Raw genomic sequence first — 11,420 nt, 5'->3', positions numbered from 1 at the left:
CATACACATATTCTTTGGATGGCTATCTCTTTCTAATGCGTTCCGTTCCATTTAGATATGAAAGATGTTATTTGTAGCCATTTCATTCGTTGTGACTATTTTTTTCTTATGACGTGCCATATATTGTTGTTGGATTAGTGTGAACATAATGCATATTTGTATTTACGTCAATGGTGTCAAATGAAACTTTCTTTTAGGACGAGTAATACTGACTTAAGAAAACCTTTGGAAACCAGCCGACAAGAGGAAGTTGAAGCATTAGATACGACAGAAGCCGCTAAACCTAAAATAATTAGAAAGGTTGCTCAACCCCGTTTTGCCTTGTCCTGGGATAGCTACCAAAACAGACTGTGTTCAAATTTAAACGCTTTACTCAAGGTATTTTTATTATTATTTTAATTATTTAACGCCCATACGCTTTTAAAAACATAATACATGTCGAAAATTTACAAAACATACAGAAATATTATATCAGTACAATACATACTTGTCATTTTACAAACATAATACACGTCAAAAATCACATCAGTACAATAAATACTTGTCATTTTAAAAACATAATACAGACACATATCGGCTTTATTTTGCAAACATAATGCAGAAACATATCAGTTATATACACAATTAATTATGTTTGTTTTGATGTAGCATGGAGAGGTTTTAAATATATTGAACAGGCCTGTTTATGTATTGGCAGTTCAGGGAGGAGATAGTGGAGTCGAATTGATTTCACAGGGACATGAATATTAATAACACCTAACATTTGAGGACAGTCTATGTAGTTATTCAGTAATTTAAAAAGTAATAGAATATCATTAATAGTTCTCCGGTTAGAAAGTAGCAGTAGTTTTAGATTAGACGTTAATGTTTTGTAGCAGATATTAATCACAGGTTGTCTCAACTTGTATTGAACATATCTAAGAAACTTCTTTTTTGTGCAAGTTACAAGTATACATTGGAGACCACACCGGAGATGCTTATTCGAGCTGTGATCTCACAAGGGAGCAGAATAGTAGTTTCATTGACTCAACGTTATAAAAAGTCCTTGTGTTACGTATTACGAAACCTAAAATTTGTATACCTAAAGATATGTTGTAAAATATTTAATTAAATTTTTTGGTTCACAGTGAAATATATTGTTTGGTATAAGTTGCCAAATTCCGCCTCATGCACGAAATAAAAAAAAATATCACTTGATTTCAACTTAATTACTAATGGAAACAACTAGGTTGGGGGAGATGTTAACATGCACAAAATAGATTTTTAAGGTTAGTTTGGGTAATTTTAATAATTTATGCGTATTTCCTAACTTTCAAACTCAACTTTGATTGAGAAAAATGGAACTTTAATTCATCTTTTACCATCTAATCTGACATAAATACGAGAGCCATCCAGAAACATTTATGTAGGATCGAAAATTGCTTGTATTTAATTGAAATTCATAAATATATTTAACTATTTTTCAACGTAATCGCCATCAAGATCGAGACATTTCTGTAGTCGGGGTGCCAGCTTTTGTATGCCAGTTCATAGACCTCTGCCGCCAGTTCTTTCAGCCACTTCACAGCTTGCTCGACCTCCTGATCGTTGGAAAAATGTTTCCCACCCAAAAATTCCTTTAGTTTAGTGAAAAGGTGATAGTTGGAAGGCGCCAAGTCAGGTGAAAAGGGGGGTAAGCAGCTCCTGTGATACTCGCGCGGTGTGGGGCCTGGCGTTGTCATACAGAAGGCTGACTCCTCGGGTCAGCATTCCCCTTCTGCTGTTCTGAATGGCTCTTCTGAGTTTTTAGGGTATCGCAGTAAGCCTCTGCATTAATGGTAGTCCCTTTAGGCATAAAATCCAACATAAGGACCCCTTTACAGTCCAAAAAACCATGACTTGGGTCGTCTTGAATTTTTGGTGGCTGGGGAAGATGAATGACGCCACTGAAGTGATTGTCTTTTGGATGTCTTTGTCTTTGGGTGTAGTGACACACCCACATCTCATCCCTTGTTACGATAGTCCAGAAAAGTTTCTCCTTCCTGTGCAAAACGATCCACAAATTTACACACGGCGGTAAAGCGACGGTGCTCCAGTGTGAGCATTCTGGGCACCCTTCTCGCACACAACATCTTGTAACCAAATTTTTCCGACACAATATCACCTAGGAGAAATGTCAGGAAATTCTTCGTGAAGGTCGTCAAGCGTCACACGACCATCATTTCGCATTTGTTCTTCAATTTTTTTGCACAAGTTCGTGTATAATCACTGATAGTCTCCCACTCCTCGCCTGGTCGTGAGTATCAGTACGGCCTTCTCTGAACAACCTAACCCACTTCGTGACTTATTTTCGACTCATCACATCACTACCATAAACTTCCAATAGCTTCCGATGGATATTCGAGGTGGTATTGTTCTGCAACGTCAAAAAGATAGTATTTTCCACTCTGGAGCGTACACAAGTGTATCATATATTATTTTAAATGAATAAATTGTGAAATACCATAAATTCGTCAAATTAAATTTACTTGCGCACGCTGGGAATCGAACCCGCAATTTTCGCATTGCTAGTATAGAGCCTTACCCCTCAACTACTGGAGGCCATCTGAAAGTAGTTTCTTGTTGTAATTAAGTTGAAACCAATTGCCATTTTTTGCATATTAAGCGTGCGGCGGGATTCGAAAAGTTTACTGGATAAATTTTCTATAATGATTTAAAATGTGCCATTTTCGATTTGCCGCCAAAACTACATATTTGTTTTTATTTGTGAATTCGTTGGCGTCGATGTCACGGCGGGTAACGTTGGTAACAGCTGTCTAACCAACATTGGCATTTTTTATGCCATAATGACGTTGTAGCCAGTTGGAACCATTTCAGATTTTATGGTTTTAGATCGTTTTTGAAATCAATAATTATGAATGAAAATATTAAAATTTCATATTAATAATAATGAGAAAAATATACTTTCAATCATCTACACATTTTTAACGGTATTCATAGCTTGTGAAAATACACCATTCCTTATTTGAAATTAAAAAAGTTCATGAAATATAATATGGTTTACAATTAAGTATGTAGGTATTTAAGTACCTACTTACAAATCTTACAATTTCGGGGGAAATTTTGGTTTTTATTTATTAAATAAGATAAAATTAGAAACATACTTTTTTGTATGTTTATTTAGGTCTACTGCTCACAGAATATTATTAATAATAACTAGCTGACGTATACCCGCTGTTACTGGGGGTTATCCTTAGGAGATAGACATACACCATTGCGGACTTTTCTGTAGGCCTGTTCATGATATACAATATTACAAAACATCGATTTTTCTCTACTTTCTATAAGTATAATATGTATATAAACCTTCCAAAAGACATTCTCTGAATGGTAGTGAAAACCCTATCACAATCTGTTGCGTAGTTTATAAGAACTAAGCGCACAAACAGACAGACACGGATAGCGACTTTATTCTATACTATTCAGAGATTGTATAAATTGTATAGTGCCGTTTTTGTGAAAAATCACTCCAAGAATAGTAGGTCAAAACTAGTAAGTTATGAAGATTTTATTTACATGGCTGCTTGCAAGTTAAGTTCATCATGTGTGTTTCATTCAAATGTAAAATTGCCAACTTAGGCTTATAATATTATTCAATAGCATATCCATACTCTGCATAAATACCTATTTCATATGAATTTTTGAAAGCCCATAAAAAAATTATTCAAGAGACATATTTATTACAAATTGAAAAATTTAAAACATCGCATTTCTAGTAGGTACCTATAACCATCTTGTCTCTTTTCCTCACTTGAATGAAATGATTATCCTCAGAATGAAGACTTTGTAGACCTGACCCTGGCTGCGGACGGGCACTTGGTGAGGGTGCACCAGCTTATCATGAGCATAGCCAGCCCCTACCTCAAGGAGATCATCCACTCATCCCCCACCAGGCACCCCATTATCTTCCTCACCGTAAGCATTGGATACTTTTACATTATATTAAGACCCAGAGGTTTGATTTCTGATTGCGATACCAAGATTTACGGTAATCAACATTTTACAAAATACTGACAGATAAAGAATCGGTGTTCAATGTCAATGTCAAAAAATGAAAATGTCGCTAATAACTGATTTTTTTTCAAGTTTCATCTTGAAACCATTCCCAAACCTGAATATTTTAATTTTTATTGTTTATCAACCTGTACGAACCTGACGTTATGCATCTACTTACTACTTGATAATGTAATATTAGTATTATTAGTCTACTCAATTGAACAACAGCTCAATTGAACGGGAGCCATGAGCTCAGAGCGTATGAGCAATGAGATTATTGTTCTCGCCCGATACGACTAGTCTCCCGCCTCACAGCTCCCCCGGTACGGCTCCCCCGGTACGGCTCCCCCGATACGGCTCTCAGCTCCCTGCATATGAATGATTGTACAACTCCTGATAGCGATACATCGCCTCGTGTTACGAGAAAAAAGAAGGTGCTAGGTAGTTAGTAGGTGTAGGTACATACGTCCAAGTAGAGATGTCGGACTGTCAGACGCCGTTCACGTCTCTTGAGTATTTAATAACAATTAATACTTGGATAATTTTAATGGCACTATTTTTATAAAATATCTCCAGGAAAAAAAGAGTAACCGTTCAATAGAGCCGTGGTACGGTTTACCGGGAGTCGTACAAATACGGCTCATCGAAAAATTGTGCGACTCGTTATTATGTATATCAGTGGTGTTAATATATCTATAGACGCGCTGTAGAAATTTCAAAGTGGCAACCAAAAAGTATGTCAATTGTAGTGCTTTCGATTTTGTAGTTTTAGTACTTCACTGTCACTAGTCGCGTAAGGTCATGTGCTACCTCCAAGTAAATTGGCTTAAAGCAACAAAATACCCTTGTGCGCAACGAAAAAGTATTTTAATTACTCGGCAAACATTAGTAAAAGACAAGGACTAACATTTAATTTTTAAAAACACGCAAATGATTTATTATTATCGATTATTATAAATATTACAATTGTTTCCCGCCTGAAGATTTTATGCGTCGTTAGAGAATATGCAAGGCCGACTAGATTACCGGTCTGGATGCTCAGCAGCCAAATCACTGCTGTTGCTAAATAAACTTCACTGTTTAAAATATCCTAAATAGTCTGTTTATTTTATTTTTAAAAGAAAGACAAACATTCCCGGGTTACGAATAACCTGTCAATATTTGAAAATCTCCTACTACCACCACAGTAAGCGGAAAATGTTGCTTGTGTTGTGGTGGACGACTTAGCCAGCCAAAGAATTGAACACACTACGCCTGGGTGGGACCCAAACGCGATGTCAACTCAGCCACTTGTTATGGCACGGAACTGACTTGATCAATTGACACCACAAAATCCTTTAGGTGCCCAGGCCTGAACTCTAGTCGGCTTTGAGGTAGTATTCGACGCAACATTTGAATATGAAGACGCCGCCAGATCTTATTGTTTATTTCATTCATACACATATATCTCTATCTTTGTCATGCAGTACATGAACAATGTTTGAATTAAGGATTTACTGGGAACATAAAAGTGTTTCTTACTTGCTACATTTAATGTACAACACAAACAACAAGTCTAGATGTATTGATGCATATACTTTCAGAATGTGTCCTATACGACCCTGAGGCACTTACTGCAGTATGTATACACTGGGCAAGTGGACATTACTGAGGAAGAACTGGAACCTTTTTTTGCTGCTGCCAAAGCCTTACAGATACAAGGAATTGATACGGTGAGCTTTACTATTCTTTATTACATTGCATTAACCTTTTAACCATTTTTATGTCCTCCCAATTTCCATTTGTCGAACAACTAATTTGTTTCTGTTTTTACTTTTAATAATGGAACACGGATTTAGTAATTATCTTTATTCTAATCGATATTTTTTGATATAATTTTTTAAATTATACTTTATGACATTGGTGTTTTTAAATATGTACACACAATAATTATTCTGAGGGCTTTTATTTATATTAAAAGTCATTAACCTTCGTCATGCCAAGATGCAAAGCAAAACTTTTACTGCCATGAGGGGTGACTCTGTGACCCCACACATTTTGTATTTTTATTGTTGTTTTTACCATTAATTCATACATTTTATTGCAAATTATTCTTACGGCTTACACATTTAATGTGTTATCATGAAATGATTATGATAACATAGTAGTTGATATAAAACCCCACTCATTCCATCAACGAATGCGGCGACAGATTAGGTTATATTGACTCAAAACTAGTCGGTATTTTGGTACCTGCTTCCAGTTAGCCCGTGGCACACAATATCCTTATCCTCTCACGCAGCTTTGGTAATAGCGCAAGCAAGTGAGATGGCATGCCTTACCCAAATGTTACTGTGCGAGTAAATTGATCCATAAATGAACTATTGTGCGAGTGAGATGGCGCATTATTCGACCTCATATTCTGCAGCGCAAATAGTTCCAGCGAGCGAGGAGTATTATTTCCGGCAAGGAATGATGCCTACATATTTACAAAATATTTTTTTCTGTTTTAATCTAGATTTTTATTTTATATTTTTAATTGGTAGATTATGTGTTAATAGGTTTTGTAGGAATACAAAAATACCACAACAGCCTTCAATTGAAATTGTGTGTAGGATATTAAGATTAAAGATTTTGAGTACCCCTCTTGGCAACGGAAGGTTTAAGGTTCTTGAAGGGACCGAGAAAAAGAAACTTCTATCGGAAAACCCAATCTTCAATAACTTAGCTAATTAGGTATTTGTAAAATTAAAATTTTTCCTTTTAATGAAAAACAAAACTTCTTGTGTGGGGAAACTCATAAGAATACATATAAATAATGTATTATTATGTTTTGTTACCAGGAAATAGACACAAACATACTTAAATCGCAGGCAGTCGATCAGATTGGTGACTCAGCAAAGTTGCCACCAGATACAAATGAAACAGCAGTAGAAGAAGACAGCTCTGACTGTGAATATTTTGACAAATCACAAATCCTGAATATACCAACATCAGCCACGACCAGGACATCCGATTCATCGGACACTCAGAGAATTCTTCACAAGCGCCATCCTACACAAACGTAAGAAAAACTACAGCTAAGGGTTAATACCTGTAATTTATCTTTGTTATTTCTTCATAGTTGAGGAGATGGATGTATTAACAATTTTGATGAACGTTATAATTATGAGTAAAACACATTAAAAGTTTTTTTATTTGCATGGTATTCACTTGTAACTAGTGTTCAAACTTTTGCATAGTGTTCACTTGTAACTAGTGTTCAAACTTTTGCATAGTATTCACTTGTAACTAGTGTTCAAACTTTTGCATAGTATTCACTTGTAACTAGTGTTCAAACTTTTGCGTATATATCCGTATGTATAAAACCTGCAAAAGTAATTTTTACACAGCACATAAAGATAGGATGGGAACGTTTAAGTTGTTATTCCATGTAGTTCCTCAATTTAGCAGTTTAGAAATATTGTAGCAGTTTTGCTTTTGAGTACCTACCGTAGCGGCTGACAGCATTCTCAAGTTGCCGTCTTGATTTGCGAACTACTAGTCTGAAGAGCGCTGTGCATCGTTAGGAATTTGTTCCGTCAGTTAGGGCCAAGATACTCGGGGACACAGGACGTTTGTGAAGGCTTGCCGACCTTGGCGGACTCAGAATTATACGTAAGATGCCTTCCAAATTGAGATTGATACTTTATACTTTAGTATCTTAGGGATTACTCTGATAATTATAAATTTGTTCAGAATTATGTAATTCTGAGCTGGCGCCCATTAAATTCATTATAGCATCATTTTATCCATTCGTAAATTCAACTGTCATGACTTGCATTTTTGTCAACTATCGAGAATATCTAACTCGACACGCCTTGAGAATTAAACCTTTTATAATGGGTCTCTTGCTTAATATTAACTTCCTAGAGCAATATGTGTAGTAACAGAATTTTATATAATAAATGTTAAAGTTGTTAATAGAGTTTTTATTACTGGTGCACACAATTATTCTACCCACATGTAACATCGAGTTCCCTTTTAGGGAAGTATTAATATTGGTAAAGATATTTGCTACAATATTATTATGTTAACTTCTTTATCCATTCCGCAGTCTGGCAGAAGAAACGGAGCCAGGAGACCTAGGGGATGTGATGATGGATGAAGACATGGTGATTGTGGCTTCTGAAGACTTCTCTGGTGGGATAGACCCTATAAAATTCTATGAAGTTTCCCGATCCGATGACCCCGACCCAGTGAAAAGTCCTCCTCCTGAAAGTAAAACTTTTTTTTCTTCTGGTGTATTCTCCTATTAGATAGAGGGTTATCTCACCCTACATTATTAAAAAAAATCATTGAAGGGGTTTGTGCAAGACTATGCTATGCCACCTAATCGTGATTTTGAGATTTATGAGCATGTTTAAAATAATTGAAAAAGATTCCAAATACTGCTATTATCATTTTGAATTGTGTATTCCACAATTTACACATGAAAATATTCCTTTGCATTTGAACAGGTCAATAAAAATAAAATGTGTTTTTTTTTAAATGTGTAAATATCTCCATACATATGAAAAATACTTAATATAAAGAATACAAATATTTTCATTTCCTCAAAAACCTCGGAGCCTGTGGAACTATGTCATCCCCCACTGGAGTAAGTATTATGAGTAAGTGTCTAGAGCAAAGAGAGCGGAAAATTATTAGTCAACTCTGGGTGAAGAGAGTGGAATATGAATTATTGCGTTCACAAACATACGGAAAAAGCGCCGCAGACAAATTTTTGTCTAGGTTGAATGGCAAACCTACAAATGCTTTCGATTTCTATTTTTCGAAGAGTTTCTTAGCCTACCGAAGTTAGTGCACTTTACCCCTGGATACCCTGTATATATTTTGAGTATTATTTCATAATAATATTATTATTTTTATAATGCATCTATTTTTACTAAAACATTTCTGATTCATATTTTTCCATCCGGGCGAAAATAAAGGTCCCGCGTGAATTTCTTTTATTTGTTTTAAATGGCTATATCTTTGAAAATAATAAAAATATTTCAATAAAAATTTCTACATAGTAACTCAGCATACCGAAGCTATAAAAGCACTAAACGAATAAGTATCGAATATTATTTGAAATGCAACTCAATTAACCTTGTAATAATTTTATTATGGTCCGCCTATCGGTATATGCTTATACCTGCTTTCTTTAAATACGCCCGACATCTCTCACTCGCTTGCACATAGGAGTTGAGTGGGGCGAAACAGGGATAGGTCATTTCAAAATCGGGTTTCACGTTTAATTATTACAATAACAAACAATATAGTTGAAATACTGATGTAAACGAAAAGCACGAAGATAAATATAAAAGGAAGACTTGAATTACGATTCGATAATTATGTACATATAGTTGGGACGTTTACAAAGAGATTGTTATAAAATATTCATATAAAAACATTGAATAATTCTGTCTTTTCTGCCATTGAAATGAGGCCGGCGCAAAAGGTAGAACTACCCTTCCCGCCCATTAAGCAACAATCGACCGGACGGATAGAACTACCTTTCCCGGCCTAAGTGTTTTAATGATGTATTTAAAAGTATATAATATATATTTTATGGTTTGGCTGAGGATTAAACCTTCCTCCCTAGGAACTGGAGCTAACCGCGCTAACAACTGGGCCAAATCCCAATTGGGTAGCACGGACATTTATTTTGTATATTAAGTGCTGTAATGTCATCCAATTTCAGAGAAATGGGTATACGTCCGCATTTGTATGCGTGATCGCCTCCAGTGAATGCATTGTCTTCAACAACGATTCTATCTGCCGAGTTTCAGCTCGAACGGATGTCGGGAAATGGGTTAATTTCCACTTCCAAGATTCGACTTCTTTCATTCAAGAAAACAAAAGTGAAATTCAAATAAATGTATTTGAAAATAACAGATTTGTGGTTTTTGAAATGTCTTTTTTTTTTCTTTTAATTTTTTTTAATCGCCAATTTGTCTAGGGGGGGCAGCTGCCCCCTTCCCTGCCAACACGCACGCGTACTACTAGAATAGAACTCATTGTCATAGTTCAACTACCCCTAATTACACAATGTCTTCCCCAGTACTGGTAATCATATTAATTGCATTAAATGTATTTTTGTATCAGACGCAGACAGTGCTACAGTTCAGACTATGCTCCTAAGCCACTACAAGTATACCCTGGACAGAACCTTTGAGGGCGGAGTGAGGAAATGGCGGTGCATAGACCATCTGAAACACGGTTGTCAAGCCAGAACTGTCACCAGTGGCAGCACTGTTGTCGAAAGGTAATTACATGATACTAGACATGCACTACTTCAGTTACTAAAATAAATATGAACGCCTCTCAGGGAAAATAAGTATTAAGGTAAGGAAACACTGGGCCCACGTATAATACTACGTTTCCAGGCTAACATACACACTTGTCCTACGCACGCAATGCAATTTGAATTGTAGAATCGTAATAATCAATGGATAAATCACTTTGTAATGTCTTACTAAATGTATTGTTCATCTCCCATTTTAACAACAACACGGAACAATAAATGTCAAAACAACTCGTTGGAAGGCCTTTTGCCTATGCCATCTTTCTTTCACATGACCCACACCGATCTGGACAGCACAGATCGGCGGTGCATAAGGAGCGTAGGATTGAGTCGCATGTGGATTGTAAGTTGTACAGATGTTTTAAAGCGAAGCCCACATCGTATACTTGGTTCCAGTGTGTTCTTACCTTTAGTTCTTTTCAAGAAATATGTGGTTGATAAAACAACAGTATAGAAAGGGGTTTTGGTAACGCAATAAGCGTGAGGTTCCCGGTTCCTTGGCGACTTTTGTGCTACAGTGCTGTGATTGAAAATACAACAAAAAAGACCTTTGTTGTAGCCTCTCTTTCTGTTACATTCATACATACTTACTCTATGAGAAAGAGGGAGAGATAACAATAGAGTTGTCAGCGGTATACAAACTAATATAACACAAAAATATATTTATTCCACTTATTTATGTTTAAAACATAATATATGTACTTAGTTTTTACTTTTTCTTTACAGGTCCGAATCACACAATCACCCATTCCATGACCAAAAATAGATTACTTATTAGTTTTGTGTCCACCAAGTCCGGACCGTGCGTTCAAATAATGAACAGAAACTATACTAGATGTACTTGTATACATACTAAAATGACATCATTGTACGATAACAACAACTTTCTGTTATGTTGAATAATTCTAATAATAACTCTGGCGCACCCTGGATTTTGTCTTGGGGTGGGGAGTGGGGGGAGAGTTAAAAATTAAAACATGCTTTGCGTAATTATTGTAAGTACTATACGAACAACACCAAACTTCACAGTCTTGTAGATCACAGTTACACGACAAGACAAAGAACAGAACAAAGA

The 11,420-nt window shown here is 35.9% G+C and overlaps 1 protein-coding gene across 4 annotated transcripts in view; it reads left to right on the top strand.

The window, feature by feature from the left end:
- Window positions 1–11,420, top strand: part of LOC149421172 (uncharacterized) — a 29,590-nt gene extending 18,170 nt beyond the window's left edge. For 2 of the 4 annotated variants that reach the window (XM_089635871.1, XM_089635873.1), the window contains exons 2-8: window positions 198–378; window positions 3,814–3,954; window positions 5,619–5,747; window positions 6,858–7,078; window positions 8,111–8,274; window positions 10,147–10,306; window positions 11,072–11,420. In XM_089635871.1, coding sequence (XP_089491997.1) covers window positions 198–378; window positions 3,814–3,954; window positions 5,619–5,747; window positions 6,858–7,078; window positions 8,111–8,274; window positions 10,147–10,306; window positions 11,072–11,111 — 1,036 coding nt within the window. In that variant the 3' untranslated portion in view covers window positions 11,112–11,420. Of the gene's footprint in view, window positions 1–197; window positions 379–3,813; window positions 3,955–5,618; window positions 5,748–6,857; window positions 7,079–8,110; window positions 8,275–10,146; window positions 10,307–11,071 lie in introns of those variants that run through there. The other 2 variants (XM_089635874.1, XM_089635872.1) reach the window with 2 other exon arrangements.

Source organism: Hesperophylax consimilis, chromosome 9 (assembly GCF_061612785.1).
Source record: "Hesperophylax consimilis isolate HC1 chromosome 9, BYU_Hcon_1.0, whole genome shotgun sequence".
NCBI lineage: Eukaryota > Metazoa > Arthropoda > Insecta > Trichoptera > Limnephilidae > Hesperophylax > Hesperophylax consimilis.
The sequence above is the reverse complement of the archived record's forward strand: the minus strand, read 5'-3'. Positions and strand labels throughout refer to the sequence as shown.